Here is an 18,951-nt window from a genome sequence, read left to right as displayed (position 1 = left end):
TATATTCCACAAAATATGTATGTAACAACACATACAAAAGATAGAAAAAGAAAAGCCCAAGGAAAAACGGGGATGAGTAATACACAGAAAAGAAATTATAAAATCCCAAAGCCAGAAGGGCCAGCAAGATGGCTCAACTGATAAATGTACCTGCCACTAAGCTTGATGGCCAAGTTTGATCCCCAGGACATTATGGCTGAAGGGAAGCGAGAACCAACTAATGGGAATGTTCTCTGATCTCCTCACATGTACCCTGGCATGACCTGCACACGCATGCGCACACACACACACACACACACACACACACACACACACACATGCATACACACACAGAGAGTATATAAAATACAAAGAAAAAGAGGAAGACGGTATCAGAGAAATATTTATCTCAAAAAGAGATACACTACGATGTCCTTTTCTAAGTGTAAGAAGCTGAAATTAGAGTTAAACAAAAATGAAATGGAGAAATAAAACAGGATATAGAAGCAAGAGACAGAAGAGCTGAGAAAAGGAAACAATTATAGTAAAACCCGTGGAGATAAAATCCATATTGAAAAGAGAAAGAAGATATAAAGTTTTCAACAGTGAAGTGGTACAGTACACGGCCTCAGTCTGTCTTCCATGGCTAATTACATAATAACACAGAGGAGACCAATCACAAAGAACTGGCTTGTTCAGGCTTACCATTCTGGCTCAAGGTTGAGATTCTGGGTCTGACAATGGCTTTCTTGTTGGCTGAGTCCCCAGATGTCATCCAAGACATCACATGAAGACACAAGGACTGCATGAGAGACCTGGCCCAAGAGGCTTTCACAGCACACTCATCTTTATATAACCCATTAGCCCATCTGTCCACTAACCCATTCATGAGAGAAGAACCATAAGGTTCCATCTGGTCTCATCTCTTCATGTGTCATAAAAGGGATTATGTTTCAATATGATTTTAGAAAAGATGGATTACATTCAAACCAATGCAGCTTTCTTTGAAAAGCCCATGGGGAAAAATGAAATAATGGAATTCGAAAAGAGGAAAGTGAAGGAGGGGTCAATAGTCACAGCATACAGCACATTGACAATGTGTATATGATGGCAATTGTTCCTAAAGATGCCAAGAAACAAAAGTAGGCGAAATGTGTTTTTTAACCAGAAGTGAAGGTTCAGCAAATTGTTCCAGGGTGGAGATGGGGGCAGAGATGTTATAGATATTCAATGAGACTTGCCACGTGAAAAAAAAAATTAGAGATATTTGTTTCTCTATACCAGCAACACTAGTTGACAGAAAGACAGTGAGACAGTAACCACAGTTAGCTGTGGTGGGCATGCTATAAGTGACTTGATTAAACTTATTGTTACTTACAATGGAAGCAGAAAGGTTTATCAAGATGGAAGTTCTCAGCTGGGCATGGTAGTACATGCCTGTAATCCTAGCACTTGAGAGGCTGAAGCAGGAAGATTGCAAATTCAAGGCCAGCCTGGGTTACATAGTGAAATCTTACCTCAAAAAGGAAAATAAATTATAACAAAAAATAATAAAAAATATTTTTAGCCCCTGACTCTCCTTGCAGAAACAACTTGATAATGAAATTTAGATAATAATCATTTTTAAAAAAAACTTCAAAGGGATTAAAAGTGGTATGTAACTTAGTATAGAGGTAAGGCTACATATGCCTTATGGGAGTCCTTCAATCTATGCTGTGAGGAAAGTATGTGTAAGTCTAAATTTGTGGGTGTATATGTGTTTTCAGTTATCAGCCAACACTTTTGTCTAGAGTTGTCAAATTCACAAATACAAATGTGATCATATTATGTAAATGAACATGAGAAAAAATACAAGGAAACATTAAAAACAGATAAACAATTTCAAATGAGAAGGCAGGTTTAAAACATTTCAAACAAATGTAAATGAAGTACACAGCAAATTTTAATTTCAGATAAGATTAAGAAAAATAAGAGCCCACCTCAGCTATTAAGAGCACTTGGCTGCTCTTCCAAAGGTCCTAAGTACAATTCCCAGCAACTACATGGGGGCTCACAACCATCTGTAATGGGATCAGATTCCTTCTTCCAGTGTGCATGAAGACAGAGCTCTCATATTCGTTAAAAAAAAATAAAAATAAAAAAAAACATGAATAAATAAATCTTTTTTAAAAAGAGCCTTGTTAGAAGATCAGCTGCCTGGTATACTAATACTTGCTTAGTATTGTGAGGCCCTGGGTTCAATGCCCAGCACTGCAAAAATAAGTAAGTAAAGAAGCAATATGAACTCAATAGCCTGCTACATCAGCAAGCTATTCCCTCAAGAAAAGAAGTAGCTGATATCTGGAAATCTGACCTGAATTCTGATAACAAATTTATGTCACTGTAAGACACAAACTTTGTAGTATCTGCTGTAGCTGCAACAGGAAACTAATAGTCTCAGAATGGGGCTGAAAGTTTGATTTGGTATCAAATGAGTGATTATGTCTTTGAATTCCTTACCATGAGAAATACAATATAGCTGAAGCACAAGACAAGGACTTTAAAACAGCTATTATGAATATGATCAAGGACCTTAAAGAGGATATGAGTAAATCCATTATGAAATTTATGAAAACACAAAGAGTGGAATGCAGTGAAGTAGATTAAATCAACAAAGAAAACCCAAATTGAGGGAAAGCTGGAAATGAAAACTTTAGGAACCTGAAAAGGAACTTCAGAGGCAAGCCTCACCAACAGAATACAAGAGATGGAGGAGAGAGTCTCAAGCATTGAAGACAAGATAGAAGAAATGGATACCTTGGTCAAAGAAAAGGTTAAATCTGAAAAATAAAATCCAGCACAAAACACCCAGGAAATCTGAGACACTATAAGAAGACCAAGCCTAAGAATAATAAGAATAGAGGAAAAAGAAGAAACCCAGGTCAAAGACACAAAAAGTATAATTTCAACAAAATTATAGAAGAAAATTTCCCTAACCTAAAGAAGGGGTGCTGATCAAGGTAGAAGCATATAGAACTCTAAATAGACTGGACCAGAAAAGAAATTCCCTCATGACATATAATACTCAAAACGTTAAGTGTACAGAACAAAGAAGCAATATTAAAAGCTACAAGGGAAAAGGACCAAGTAACACATAAAGTGAGACCTATCAGAATAACACTGGAGTTTTCAGTGGAGCATCTAAAAGCAAGGAGGAGCTACACAGATGTTCTACAAACTCTATGAGACCATAGTGCCAGTGTAGACTGCTATACTCACAACAGAAGGAGAAAGAAAGATATTCCATGATAAAACCAAGTTTAAACAATATCTATCTACAAATCCAGTCCTACAGACACGTTAGAAGGAAAACTCCAATAAAATTAATACACAAAACCCAGTAGCCTTCCTAGGACCCATAGGCTGTATAACCTAGAGACCTAGGCTAGAACCAAACATGATTGGAGGAAAAATTGTCAATATAATGATGCATAATGACATTCTACTATACTCACAGATTAGTGTCTGGCCCAAATGTCATCAGAGAGGCTTCATCCAGAAACTGCTGGAAATAGATGAAGATCCACAGTCAAACAGTATCAGGAGCTCAGATCCTGCATAAGATGCGAAGAAAGGATTGTAGGAACCAAAGAGGTCAAAGACACCACAAGAAAACCCACAGAATCAACTAATGTGAGCTTATAGGAACTCACTGAGACTGTATCATCATCCAGGGAGCCTGCATCGGACTGACCTAGGCACTCTGTGTATATGTTACAGTTGTGCAGCTTGTCTTCTTGTGGAACTTCAACAGTGGGATCACAGGCTGTCTCTGACTCCTTTACTGGCTTTTGGGACCCTACTCCTCATACTGGGTTGTCTTGCCCAGCCTTAATACATGCAGAGGTACCTAGTCTTACTGCAACTTGATATGTCATGTTTTGCTGATATCCATGGGAGACCTGCCCTTTCCTGAACAGAAATGGAGGAGTGGACTGGGGGTGGGAACAGATCGGTGTGGGGAGAGGAACTGGGAAGAGAGGAGGGAGGGGAAACTTCAGCCATGATGTAAGATAAACAAACAAATAAAAAATGTTCAATATCCAATAGTCATCAGGAAAATGTAAATCAAATCTGCTTTGAGATTTTTGTCTTACAGCAGCCAGCATGGCCAAGATCAATAAAACAAATGACACCTCTTGCTCTCAAGGAGATGGAGTAAAGGGAACATTCATCCATTGCTGGTGGGAGTGCAAACTTGTGCAGCCACTATGGAAGTTAATGTAGTGGTTATTCTGGAAGCTGGGAATATATCTACCTGAAGATGCAACTATACTAGATTTGGGGCTTATACATACTCCAGACACACTTGCTCAACCATGTTAATTACTGCTCTATTTGTAATAGCCAGAAATTGGAAACAGACTAGATGAATAGATGTCAACAGCTGAATGGATAAAGAAAATGTGGTACATTTACATACTGGACTGTTACTCAGCTGTTAAAAAAAATAAACCATGAAATTCACAGGTAAATGAATGGAGCTAGAAAAAATTATCCTAAATGAGGCAACCCAGACCCAAAAAGATAGATACAGTATGTATTTGTTTATATGTGAATGCTAGCTGTTAAGTCATTGATAAGCAGGCTGCAATTCATATAACTATAGGTTGGGTATAGAGTAAGTGACTATGAGGAGGGGTGGATCTCCCTAGGAAGAGAAAATGACATAAACAGTTATGATGGATGGATGGGGGGAGGAGCAATAGGAGGATCAAATGGTGGGAGAGGGAAGAGGAAGGTGAGGAAAGGAATTCAGGGAATCACAAAATAATAAGGTAGATTGAGCCTCAGCTGGGCATCTCTTTTCACCAAATGAAGCCTCCAGTTCTAAGGATGGGTTACATCTAATTGAATTGTTGGCCAAATGGGTCCCAAGGCAGCCCTCAAACCCAGGCTATTGCCAAGGCTATTGGTTGCTTTCCACAAATTGATGGTAAGGCCCTACTGATAAAGCAACACCTACACAACTCACTGAATGTGGATAAGTTTAGCTGGTGTCTACCTAGAGCCTTCACCTATTCTGACTAGTGTTCCATGTATTAGGAGGTACTCTGCATACTACCAAGGGAGAAAGGTAAACATCAACCCAGTTACAAACCCTTCTATCTACAACAGTGACCTGCATGCAAGATGTGCTAGTGAGGCAACCCAGACCCAAAAAAGTCATGAGACTAACCAACCAATATCTGATTGGACTGAAGGCCCACTCCATGAGATGGAACCCATCCCCAAAACTGCTGTGGTGGCCGAGAACCTGAGACTACTGGGTTAGGGACCTAGGGAAAAAACAAATATTGCTCTTCTGCTAAAGGCGTGTAGCAACAAAAATGACTCCTAATGACATTCTGCTATACTCATAGATCAATGTCTTGCTCACTCTTCATCTGGGAAGCTTCCTCCTGCAGTAAATGTACAGGAATAAGTACAGAGACACACAGCTGGACAAGGTGCAGAGAGTGACAGACCTTGGAACACTTGGTCCTAAAAGGGTGTCTCCATCAAATGCCTCCTCTTAGGTCTCAGGGAAGCCTGCAGATGAGAGGCAGAAAGATTCCAAGAGCCAGAGAAGATGGAGAACACCAAGGAAACAAGGCATTCTAAATACAGTAGGATTGACACATAGGAACTCACAGAGACAGCATGCACAGGGCCTGCACAGGCCTACTTAGATGTGGTTCAAATGCTGACAGTGGAAGCAGACACAAGCCCCCATCCCTAACCCAGAAGCTGTCTCCAATTGATAACCACTGGCAAATGAAAAACCAGTTTTCTCCAATGGCATCTGACTGGATATATAAACTACATTAAGTCCAGGCCCCATGCCCAACCAACACAAGACAAACTCAATGGTCATGGTGTTCTATGGTTTCTGTTTTGGTTTTTTTTGTTTCATAATGCTTTTATTGTTTTTATTGAGTGTATTTTAATTTTTTTTCTTACTCTACAGGTCTTTTGCTTATATACTGTGGTTTCTGATGTGTTTTTAAGGAATTTCTGTGTGTTGATATATGTGTCTCTGTGTCTACAGGAATTTCTATTCAGGTTTGTTTGTTTTTTATTTTATCTTATATTATTTTTTTCTTTAGATGCCTGTTTGTTTTCTAATGAGAGCAATGAAGAATGTAGATTTAGATGGGTGGAGTGGTGGGGATTTTGAAAGAGTTGGGGGAGGAGCACCATAATCAACATATTGTATAAAAAACATTTTTCAATAAAAAAATAAATAAAATAATTTTTAAATAGACCCACCTGACTCACTCCAAGATATAATATCAGAAATTGTAGAGCACCATGAATATGAAAGTTTAAAAATCATACCAAAGGTAAAACAGATCCCATCAAAATCCCCAGGAATCAAAATGGCACCAATTTTCTCTACAGCAACAAAAAAACATCCAACAGCAGTGAAGAAACACCTTTAAAAATCCAGGATGCTCATTCCAGCAGCACGTGTATGAACATCCCAGAATACAGGGCGCTCTGACAGATAGAACACAAGTTCAAGGTCAGCCTAGGCTGTGTAACAAGACCTTGTTTCCAAAGGAAAAACTTAACATTTCCAGAAAGGACCATCCTGAGCCAGAAATTTACAGTTAGACATGCCAGGCTTGTGGAGACAACATTTTTCTTCCTATCCCCCTTAGAAGACACACTGGGCTGTGTTCCAATAAACAAAGGAATACAGTAAATATGACAGTGGATCTGGGAAGCAGGCGTCATGGGGAAAAGAACAGCAGTTTCTCAACGAAGCCCTTGTATTTGAATCTGGAGCACTTGCAGGATTCCTCGAATGGCACCTGTCTTCTCTCTCACCTTGGTTCCCAATCAACTGAGAAATAAACAAAGGAGCAGCAGGTGGAAGAGGAACTGTCAGCTGTTGCCAAGGAAGTCACTGGGGTGAACAAACCCAGCCAAGCCTCCTTAACTGACCCCAGAGCTGGAGCAGAGGCCTGTGAACATGGACTGCTGTGGGAAGTCCCAGCCTCGCAAGCTCCATCATACATAGGCAAGTATTTACTCTGACTATATAACCTGACACCCCCAACCTGGGAAATTGATTAGAGTGATTCATTCCAATGCTATGATTCGAGCAACACAAATTTTAGGTCAGCAATCCAGAGCAAAGGCAGTGGCACACTCTTGAAGGCTTGTCTTGTTTGAGACTAAGGCATGTGACTCCCCCTTAGTACCATGACTTTCATTTTATGTTCAAATTCAGTGAACCACAGATGGCAATTAGGAATGAAGGCAGCAGAGCTTAGTCTTTAAGTGAGCTGTTCTGATTCCAGGCATCCTCCTGCAGTCTCTCTTACCAGTGTTATCTGTAGTTCCCTGCCAGTGTGGCTCTGAGAGACAAAGGGCCACCCTGGAGGTCACTCAAGAAGTCCCAACTGGAACTAGGAAGACAGCCAAGACTTTAGACTCCAAGTCACTGCTGAAATCAATAGAGCTGACTGCCCTCCTCTGGGCCTTGCCTCAGCACTGTGCTCAGGGCTGGTGTTCAGAAGCAGGAGGCTAAGCTGGGCTTGCAAAGAGAAGCTGACTTTTAACCTCCTGGGCATTTAAAACCAGAAAAATTCTTGTTCCTATTGTAAAAATATTAGCCATTCATCATTTCTACTCACTCAATAGCTAAGCAAAAGAAAGCCATCACTGGGATGTGAGGTATAAGTGTCACTGAGATGCTCTGTGTGAAAGGGAGAGGATCCTGAACTTGCCCCTCAGCCCAAAGAGCGCTTTCACTGCTGTGGTCCTCACTGAACTGGAACAGAAAGGCCACAGACAAAACAAACAAAAGCCCACCACCAGAAGCGAAGGAAAGCAAAGTCAGCTCAGGTTAGGGACCTAAGGAGGCCATCGTTACAGAGTGCCAGGATTCCATCTGAATATTACACCATGGTTTTTAAATAAGCAAAATAGGTTCTCTTACAAGCCTGTCATCTCAAAAGGAAAATGAACTAACCTTGTCTGTCATATTCCATGAGCGACACTGCTAAGAACTCAGACTTGGGAGACAATGTTGGGTCCAAGTGTGATCTGTTTGATGTTGAGCAAGGCCTTGGTTTCTTCATCTTCAAAATGAGAATTGTAATAATTGGTTTAAAAAAAATCTAGCAGAAGAAAGGATAAACGAAAGCTGTTTTCCAGTGGAAGATCTAGTCAGTGCTTAAGATGTTATTCTTTCATCCTCACACCTGTTGCCTGAGATGGCAGTCACAAGGACTGGGAACGAAGAATTGTTCCTTTGTTCTCTTGAACGTATTGGTTATGCGGTTGGCCAAGGAACGATGGGCAGCCATGATGTGGGGCTTCCAGCCCATGTTTTCAATGACTGTCAGCAGCAGTGTTCCCACTTAGGAACCAACCTGCAACCCAGAAGGAGGGTGACACAGCAAAAATCACCACGGTCAGGTTGTGTTAGGTCACTGGGATATCCGAGTCTCCTGTTACCACGGCACAAGCTACTCCTTCCTGATTGGTTTTAAGTAACACTAGATAGCTTCTGATTATCCATCTCACAGACACTCGTCATGTTGTGCAGGCTGAAACGCACAAGGCAATTCTTTTTTTTTTTTTTTTTTTTGAGCTGAGGACCCAACCCAGGGCCTTGTGCTTGCTAGGTAAGTGCTCTACCACTGAGCTGAATCCCCAAACCACAAGCCAATTCTTGATTTCAAGGGCTCCTTAAGGCTGACTGCTAAGAGCTTGTAGGGTCCAGATGACAACCCTGACATTTCCCCCTTAAGGAGCCCTTGAAAACAAGCCAATTGGCTTGTTTTCAAGGGCTCCTTAAGGGGGAAATGTCAGGGTTGTGGTCTGGACCCTACAAGCTCTTAGCAGAAGATTTTCATATTCAGCCTGAGGGAAGCCTGAGAACTAATGCTAAAAACTCTGCATCCTTCACAGCTTTTGATAGCATGGAAGCTAAACACTGTAATAAAGAACACAGAAAGGAGGGGGAATGGGGGAAGAATGAGGAAAAAGGCAGTTAAACTGATTTTGCACTGTTCACCATCACTTCATAACAATTACTACAGTTTTTGGGTCCCCCCCCCATTTGCTTTGTTTTTAAATTAGTAAATTAAAACTAGTTTTAAAGATTGCTAATAATTTCTATGACACTAGAGATAATGACTTTTAAAACAAATCCTGCCAAATGAAAAGTGCAGTGCCAGCTGGTCAGTTTCTCCCCTCTAGTTATCTGTCTGTAATATTTTTTTAAAGATTTATTTATTTATTATGTATACAGTGTTCTGTCTGCATGTATCTCTGCAGTCCAGAAGAGGGCACCAGATCTTATTACAGATGGTTGTGAGCCACCATGTGGTTGCTGGGAATTGAACTCAGGACCTTTGGAAGAGCAAGCAGTGCTCTTAACCTCTGAGCTATCTCTCCAGCCCCCTAAGAATACACCTTTTATTTATTTATTTATTTATTTATTTGTTTGTTTGTTTGTTTATTTATTTATTTTTGAGCTGAGGATCAAACCCAGGGCCTTGTGCTTGCTAGGCAAGTGCTCTACCACTGAGCTAAATCCCCAACCCTAGTTATCTGTCTGAAATGTTATGGTGGCCACTAATGCAATGAAGGCTATTGCCATTGCTCTGTCTCGTGCACTGGAATTTTATGGTAATACCCTATTGCTGAAGACACCATGTACTTTGGTCATAGGACTTAGAGAAGTCAAATTGGTAATGACCAGGGAACTTCTGCACTGCTGGATAGCTCTCATAGTCCTGGAAGGTGCTACAAAAGCTGCCAGTCTTCAACAGTCTTAGGCAGCTACAAACACTTTGAATACAATTAGGATCCGTGTGGCAAGATATATGCCCATGTGTACAATGGTGGCACAAATGTCATGGGAGTAACCAATTGTTTTCTGACTGGATTTAATGCCTCCTCCACAAGAGGAAACACCTGCCTGATACTATAAAAGTGGACAAGAACCCATGGTCAAAGGGCTCATAGGCCCCCGGGGTAAATTCTAATACAATTATTCTGCTAAAACAAATATAGTATCAAATTGCCTTCCAAGTTTATATCTCTTCACTCATAGATTAATGCAGCTCTCAGACCTCAACACAGAACTTTCTTTGTGTACTTGACAGTGGTTAACGCAGAAACTCACAACTGATCATAATACAGAGAGTGTCAGTGGAGTATTCAGCCACAGTAGAACATCTATATAACACCTTTCTCCATGGCTCAGAGACCATCAAGGAAAAATGAGGCAGAAAGAATCTAAGACCTAGAGCAAAACAGTGTCTTGTGGATGTCATGGGACCACTGTACTCATGAACTCACAGTATCTGTGGTTGTCTGCACAAGATCTGTATAAGATCCAGCCAATCCACACTCTAGCATGGAGGGAGTTGTGGTTTGTTAACCCTTTACTGGGGAGCTATTGATAGTTGATGGCTTCTGGGGAGAGAAGAGACAGTTTTCTTAAAGGTTGTGGCCCCTGGGAGGCTGACCACACTCCAGTGGATGCTCCATACTCATGTGTACATGACCAGCACAAATTGGACCTGCTGGGGCATGAAGTTGGGGGAGAATGGTGAGGTGGATCAGGGAGGAGTCAAAGAGAGGTGTGGGACAGATATGATGAAAGTACATTGTATGAAGTTCTCAAAACTTAAGAAAAAAATTACACTAAAGAAAGAAATACTGAAGTTGTAAAAATAAATAGTCAAAGCAACAAATTTCTAGAGGTGGAATCAGAGTCACAGTGACACCTGAGAATTCCATTTTAGCTTTATTAATTCAAGTGTGACTCATGATTTTTGAAACCTTTATATTGGTTTTTGAAAGGCTCCTAGAGAATTATCCAGAGAGCTCTTAGATGATAATTACTAACCACTCCCACTAACACTGTATTCAAACAAAGTTCTAGTTAATAGAAGGTTAACCATGATGCCAAACAATGTTTACATGTACATAGTGTATATTTATCACTTTTAAGGTTGGCTTTTTACTAATTGTCTAAAGAGACTCATTGCTGACTCTTGACAAAGGAGTTGATTAAGCTTCTGTTTGGCAACTCCAGTTTTCTTAAGAATGTCCCTTTCTCAGTGATTAAGAAACAAGTGGGTGGATATAGCTGTCCTTTGGCTCTGGCTTCAGGGCAGGTGGCATAGCCAAGTGAAGGCTCTCCATCACTACAGTGATGCACTTCCAGTTTTCTCAATTTTCATGGCAGCTCATTGTCAAGTTCTTGTTCAACTGCCAAATGAAGACATGCTGAAGCTGTCAAATACTGCTAGCTGTTCATCCAACATCCACTTTTCCTTCTCTGTTTCAAACAAAGCCCTGCTTCTCTAAAACATAAATATGAACCCAGTTGAAAAACCGCTTCATACTCCCTTGCAGCTAAGTGTAACCATGAACAAGTCATGCCCATTCACATGGAGATGTGGTATGACAGAATCCTTCTATAAATAAAAAAGGGAAAGCTCAGCAAGGAAGTCTAATTTTTTTTTATCCTTCATTATTTCTTAATTCCTGTCCGGAACACAAACATGATAGCCCCCAAACAGGCAATAACTCTGTAGCACTGAAAATAAAAGCTATACATTAAGATGAGACAGCATAGACTTCTGAATTCTAAGGCTGGCATCATAGAGCTATCAGACAAATGCTAAACAGTATGCTTTCAGTTTTCTTTTTACTTGAGAAAAATAAAGTATTATTTGGTTAAGTCATGGAAGCTAAGTTTCTGTTATATGCAACCAAGTGTGAAACCAGACTATACAGCCTGCAGATTCTGGTCTTCATCTGAGTCTCATTCCCCTTTCTACCAAATGGAGAGTTGGTGACCTCTCCAGGAAGAGATGAAGGGAATTGAACATTGATAAAGATCCCAGCAGGAAACAATATGACATGATTACATTTGTAAATTTTCTGGCTGGCTTCAAACACAGAGATCCACTTGCTTCTGTCTCTTGAGTTTTAAGTGTTGTGTGACATGAACAAACAGCAATTTCACCTCAGATAGGAACCAATGACAGACCAAAGAACCCCTGTCTTCGTCAGGGTTTCTATATGCAGGCAACAGGAAGTAGACTGAGTGTCACACTGAGTAAAGCTTGAGCAAAAGAAACCTCAAAACCCACCCCTACAGTGACATACTTCCTCAAACAACGCCACATCTCCTAAAAGTGTTGCTCCCTTTAGGGGCCATTTTCTTTCAAACTACCACAACCACTAAAGTCCAACTTGATGAACTGATGAGGTTTATTTGTGATTCTCACAGAAATATGGATGAGGGTTTAATTGTTGGAATAGAAATTACTAACACAGATATATCACTAAAATTCCACACCACCATGGGTGACAGTTCACAAAAGCTAGTCTGTGCTCCACAGACTTTAGGCAGCTCAGCAAGTTAGAGGATGGCTGTCACTAATTTGGTCTGAGCTTCTTGCAGGCGACTTGGCTGGTCTTTGTTTCTTCAAGACACTTCAGCAGATCTCTGCTTCTTCCAGGTGGCTGGGCTGGTCTGGGCCTCTTTCTAGGCAGCTAAGCTTGTCTAGGAGACTTTCTTGGACCTTGTCTTATCTCGTCTTCCCTTAGTTGGTCTGAGAGTAAGTCTCAGGAGTAGTAGCTTATATACTCTTTGGGGGAGGGTAGTGAATTTGGTCTGTTTCAGGGACTTCCTGAAGCTATCTTGGGTTGTTTACTTCTGGTCTTAAGGCCCTTAGCAGCTTCCCTGCAGGATGGAGTATTTTACTTCCCCTTAAAAATACCAATTGTTTCACTTTCCTGTAAGCTTCCTGTCTTAAACTATTCTGCTGTTTGCCTGCCTCCCTTTTCACATCCTATGTTTTAAATTGCTAACTAAGGTGAAAGGTTTGAATGTCGAGGAAACTGCTACACAGCTAACATGTTCAGGCTATTCCCACTTTCCTCTTCTTAGTGTGTGCTGCCTGGGGGAGATGGGGATTGCTCAGTCAATCAAGCCAAAACAAGGAAAGGAAAAGCTGAATGCATACCCTCAGGTTCCATGTATATAGAAATTTGTAGAATAAATGCATGATTGTTTTCTTCTTTCTAAAGTGTTGTTACATTATGAATTGGTTCTCTCTGCCATCAGCATTTACCAATCTGTTGGGTTGTTTTGGAAACATTATGAACTTCTGTTGATGGGCTGAAGCAACTGCAATAATCTCCTGATGTTGAAGTTGACTCATCATGATCAATGTGAGTCTATCTGGGTCATTTCTGGAGTCTCACTTGACACAATCTTAGTACTGGTTAACTGTTTCCTTCCTTCTTTCTCCTAAGTGTTTGTGAATAAAATGGAGTGCTGTCTGAGATTTGCTTCATGGTGAGGGCACTAGGGAAGGGGGTAGATATAAAACACAACTGGCCAGGTAGTCAATAATTTTGCAAGGCTATAATAACCCCATAAAGACTTGCTGTATTCTTTTCTTACATCTCTCTGTGTGTGTGTGTGTGTGTGAAATTTCCCAGAACAAAAAGTAAAGGTGTGTTTTCTTTTTAAGTTCAGCCCATGACTTTCAAAATGAAAATTTTAACTTCTTAGTAAGACAATAACCTTGAATATCTGGCTCTGTTGAAGACTGAAGGGCTCTGGGTTCCCGAGGTTTCTCTTGATTTGGCAAGACAACCCTGGAGATCTGAGTAAACCTCTTGTAGGCTGCAAAAATAGAAAGATGGAGTGCAAGAAGGGTCCAGAATGCACAGAAAACCTCTAAGGTTTCCCAGGGAACCTCATCCATCGGGTTAAAAAATGTTACCCTCAACAGCTAGTTTGTTCCACTTCCTATTCATTCGCCCAGACTCTTGACTTGATCCCTAGAGAATTGGACTCAGTTTCTCTTGGTTAAGGGGATCTTTGCAAGTAAGACAGGAAGAAGCATTGGGTTGGAAATCGGAGGCAAAACATGAGTCTTGTCAGGGACACCAAAGTGACCCAGTGTCTTGGATAGTGTCATCATAAAGGTAACAAAAGGTTACCTTGCCAGACTAAAGACCCTTCAGTGTCTCATCCTAGTAAACCAGAGGCTTGAATTCCTCCTGGGGCCAAGAACCGTGCCCCAAGGCCTGTACCTTTCTAATGACCATCTTTCCCACCTTTGCATAGTAAAGAGAGATCACTATCCCTGCAGATGATAAGAGAGGAGGTGGCCCACTACAGGCGACCCCAAACTTAGCAGCACTTTCGGGCTTCAGGAACCAGGTGCGGCAGGGACCTGTACGATTTCTCCTTTGTGCCCTTGCCTGCCTGCACACCCTGACCCGGTCCCCACTGCAGAGAAATCTGACAGGCGGCAACGGCGGGCGTGGCCCGCGCAGGAGGCGCGCAGGGCGGGAGGGCGCGGAGCTGCGGCTACTCCCGCGCCGCCGAGAGGGAGGGGCCGAACGCCGCCCGCCAGCCCAGCTCGCCACCGCTCGCCGCTGCTCAGTGTCCTCAGGAGCCCAGCTCTGGCCGGCGAAGGCGACGGCCAGCACAAGCCCGGGCCCCGGCGCGGGAGGCGGAGGCCGGCGGAGGCGCGGCCCAAGCGGCCCGGCGTGCGAGCCCTGCTCACCGGTGCGGGTAAGTGCGGGTCTCCGGCTCTGCGGCCGCCTAGCTGCTGGTCCCCAGGCGGGTCGTGCGCGCCGCGCTGCTGCGCCGCAGGCTCACAGGTGGCCCCGCGGCGGATGTGGCGCCCCAGGCCCAGCTCCTAGTTAGCCAACTCTCTCCGCTCGGGGGCGCGGGTTGCCAGCCCCTGCGTGGCCCACCCGCGCTCGTCTCGGAGCGAGGGCACCCGCAAGAGCCTGACTTAGGAGAGAGGGGATGCGCAAAGGCGCTCCCCCCCCACCTCCACCCGACTAGCTATCCGGGAAGAAGCCGTGGAGCAAGCACCATCCCAAAGGCATCGCAGCTCCCGGCTCGCAGGTGGGGTCCGGCTACCCTTTCATTTTATTTTCTTATTGACCCTCCATGGAAAAAGTTTAAGATCATGCAAGGTAAAGTTGGGGCGCAGCTGGGGGCACATCCCAGAGAGTAGAGCAATAGATTTTCAGAGCTCACCCTGGAGCTGATCTTGCGCCTTAGGAGTCCAACCCTGCCTCTAGCCCTGACCCGGCACTGTGACAATCCCTAGAGCGCTGCCAGTCGCTTAATCACGGGTGCTAAGCATAGACATCTGCAGCCTGCCCGGCATCCGATGGACTGGGGTTATCTGAGGAGCGGTAACGACTCAGCCTGCATGGACTGCTAGTCTTGCTCTGCTCCAGCTAATCCCAGGGTGTAAGTGGCGTGTGTTTAATTAGCTTATTTTACACCTGAAGTGATCTGGGCGAATGCTCCTAAAATGAAATCCTTGGCACCGAAAAAGAAAACAAAAACAGGAAATGTAAAGGCTTGTTTAGAAAAAGAATCTTGACTGTAGGAGCAGTCGTGTGGGGTACTTTACTCACCTTCTCCGTGGAATAGCGAATCAAAACTCTGCTGTGCAAATCTGGTATAAAGGATAGGTGTTGGGGATACTGGGGGAGGATATTATGGACAGAGGTGTTGCTGCAACTTGCATGTTGTTTACGAAATACACATTTGGGCTCTCCAAATAGCCTCCTGGTCATGTCACTGTGCTGAGCTTTGTTTAAGCTATTGAAAACAAGACTAAAGGGTTTGGGTTTATTGTTTGTTTTCCGGTTGTTACTGTTCTAAAGCTCCAGTGGAAAATGGTATTTAGATGCTTTAATAAAACAGCTTTTTTGTGTCTCCAGGACATTTTTTTTGTAAGCTTAAATATTTGAAGAGTAGGTTTTCTGTATCTGATATGAGACACTTTCATGAAAAATAACTATGTGAACAGGAAAGCAGTATTACTACCTCCCCAATCCTCCCTTTCCAAATGACAGGTTCAATCGGAAATGCACCGAATTACATAATTGTTCTAGAAGAAAACATAATGGATAATGGTCAGTTGTCAAGAACTTCTCTGAAAGAAGTGGGACCATTTTAGCACTGAAAGATGTTGCATGGTTTCAAATGGATAAATTGACTCCCACCTATAAATTTTTTATACTTACACACATCTCAGCTGTCTAGACCTAACGTTAGATGTGTTGAAATATTTACTTGGTTTTATACATGTGTGATTATGAGTCCATTGCAGAGACCACTTCTTTCAAGGGCTACTTTTGTTTTAATCATCTTAAAGCAGTTTGTGAGAATTAGTTCAGTGGCAGAGTTATTGTCTGAAGTGTTTGAGGTGCTGGATGTAATCCTCAGCACCCTCCCCACCCCCAACATACAAACACACACACACACACACACACACACACACACACACACACACACACTGAAAGCAATTCCAGCTGGCTCTCTCTCTCTCCCCCACCCAACCCCCAAACCCCACCCCCCCCCCCCCCCCCCCCCCCCCCCCCACTCACCCCCCGTGTAGCGAGAAACCAAACCCATGGTCTCATGCATGCTAAGTAAACACTTCACCCTAGCTCTGTTCCCCAGTTTTAAAATAAGGAAACCCAGGGCTGGAGAGATGGCTTGGCTTAGAAGTCAAGAGCACACACACTGCTCTTGCAAAGAAACCGAGTTTGGTTCCCCACACCCATGTTGGATGGATCACAACTGCCTGTACCTCCAACTCCAGGAGATCCTAGGGCCTCTTCTGGACTTTCAAGGACCCCTGCACTCACATGTGCACATACTCACACACAGACACACATAATTACAATTAAGAGAAATCTTTAGAAAATAAAATAAGGAAACTGGGGTAGAGTAAGTTAGGTAACTTACCTGTGAACATTGTACTATAGGACAAGACTTTATTGTATCTGCAAAGTTATTTTTATAGAAAGATAAGACTTTATGACCTACTTACCTTTGTTGTTGTTTTTATTTAAGCATAGCTGGTGAAATCTTCCTGTGAAGAATAAGGATCCCTAATTGTAGAAGTGCCACAAGCACCATTCACTAGGAAGCAAGGGTCAGGATGACAGAACCATCTAGCCAAGTCTGAAGTGTGAAGACCACCATATCCACCAGAAGACCCAGGATGGATCTGCACCAGAGTACCACAGTCAGGCTCCTGGAGAAATGGTGTTCCAATGAGTCACCATCTGGCTGCAGGAGACATTATAATGCCAGGAAAAAACTGAAGCTAATTCGAGTCATTGGCCTTGTCATGGGCCTGGTAGCTGTGAGCACTGTCCCACTTTCAATCAGTGCCTTTACTGAGACAGACACTCAGAGCAACCCAGGAGAAGCCAGCGATATGAGTGGCCCTCGGGTAGCAGCACAGGGTCACCGTCAAAGAACTCTCTTAGATTTAAATGACAAGATTCGAGATTACACCCCACAGCCACCTGCTTCTCAGGAAGACAAAGCTGAGAACAGCACTGATCATGAGCAGGGAGACTACCCAAAGGACATCTTTTCCCTGGAGGAGCGCAGAAAAGGTGCCATCATCCTCCACGTCATCGGGATGATCTACATGTTCATAGCCTTAGCCATCGTCTGTGATGAGTTCTTTGTTCCTTCCTTGACTGTCATCACTGAAAAACTGGGCATCTCTGATGATGTGGCTGGAGCCACCTTCATGGCCGCAGGCGGGTCAGCCCCAGAACTTTTCACGTCTCTCATAGGGGTCTTTATTGCTCACAGCAATGTTGGCATAGGCACCATCGTAGGTTCAGCCGTGTTCAATATCCTCTTTGTTATTGGCATGTGTGCACTGTTCTCTAGAGAAATATTAAACCTGACATGGTGGCCGCTCTTTCGGGATGTGTCCTTCTACATCGTTGATTTGATCATGTTGATCATATTTTTCCTCGATAACGTTATCATGTGGTGGGAAAGCTTACTCCTCTTAACAGCTTACTTTGCTTATGTGGTTTTCATGAAGTTCAACGTCCAAGTAGAAGGATGGGTGAAGCAAATGATAAATCGCAATAAAGTTGTCAAGGTGACAGCACCAGAAGCCCAAGCAAAGGTCGGTGGACATAGTCTTTATTTAATGGTTTTCTTAGCCATCGTTCTGAATGCAGATGTTTTGGCAATTGGCGGCTTGGTTTTGTTTTTGTTTTTGTTTTAACTATAATGATCTTTGGGCTATCATGGTAACAGATTACATACTGCAGTTTTGTGAGAGCCAGTGAAAATAACAGTAGAAAATATAATTTGGGGGACATTGGTCTACAAGTCTACCAAGTTTCCAAGCTAATACACAGTTAAAAAGAACGATGTAAATACAGGTTACATAAGCATCCCAGGGCAGACTCAGCATTGACTTGTCTTTAGGAAAATGTGCCCAGTGATTTTATAAGCAATTTAGTTTTTATGGACATATTCTTAGCAATGTGACAGGGATTTGTTTTTCAAATGAGCATATAGTAGAGATCAAGAACCATCTCCATGAAGATGTTGAGGGGAGAAAGTTTGTTTTATGAGAGCTGTACCCTCCAGCAGCAGCTTGGGCTTAACAGCATTTTGGCTTCATTACAGTGGCTATAGTGATTTGTCCCTTTCTCTTTAAGTCAGTTTTATTTCATGGTGCTGGGGACTGGACCCCGTGCCCCCTCACATTGTTAGGCAGTCACCCCAAGACTGAGTGACACCCCAGACCTATGCCTGCTTTTCATGATCCGAGTGGTCTTATATGAAACAGCTCAGCTTCCACAGTAAAGGAACTCACTGGCCAGCCCTGGCACCTGCCTCTGTACTGCAGTAGCCCATTTTGCAAACCGTAATAAACATGACCCAATGTACTTTCACAGGAGAATTTGAGGTAATGTTGCTTAATTAGGAAGCAGATCTGTAAAAAGCTTAAAAGAAACTGACCTGAAAACAAAACTATAACTTTGAAAGAAAAACAGTAGATGAACAGCATCAGAAAATTTTTATATAATTTCATAATTATGCAGCATTCTGATTTATAGCCTAACTTTAAAAAAGGTCAT

At 42.6% G+C, this 18,951-nt stretch overlaps 1 protein-coding gene across 7 annotated transcripts in view; it reads left to right on the top strand.

Annotated features, from left to right (window-relative positions):
- Nucleotides 1-14,313: 14,313 nt before the first annotated feature.
- Nucleotides 14,314-18,951, top strand: part of Slc24a2 (solute carrier family 24 member 2) — a 224,349-nt gene continuing 219,711 nt past the window's right edge. For 2 of the 7 annotated variants that reach the window (XM_036177998.1, XM_036177992.1), the window contains exons 1-2: nt 14,315-14,581; nt 16,898-17,984. In XM_036177998.1, coding sequence (XP_036033891.1) covers nt 17,049-17,984 — 936 coding nt within the window. In that variant the 5' untranslated portion in view covers nt 14,315-14,581; nt 16,898-17,048. Of the gene's footprint in view, nt 14,582-14,791; nt 14,924-15,258; nt 15,278-16,897; nt 17,985-18,951 lie in introns of those variants that run through there. The other 5 variants (XM_036177997.1, XM_036177993.1, XM_036177996.1 and 2 more) reach the window with 5 other exon arrangements.

This window comes from Onychomys torridus, chromosome 2 (genome assembly GCF_903995425.1).
Source record: "Onychomys torridus chromosome 2, mOncTor1.1, whole genome shotgun sequence".
NCBI lineage: Eukaryota > Metazoa > Chordata > Mammalia > Rodentia > Cricetidae > Onychomys > Onychomys torridus.
The sequence above is the reverse complement of the archived record's forward strand: the minus strand, read 5'-3'. Positions and strand labels throughout refer to the sequence as shown.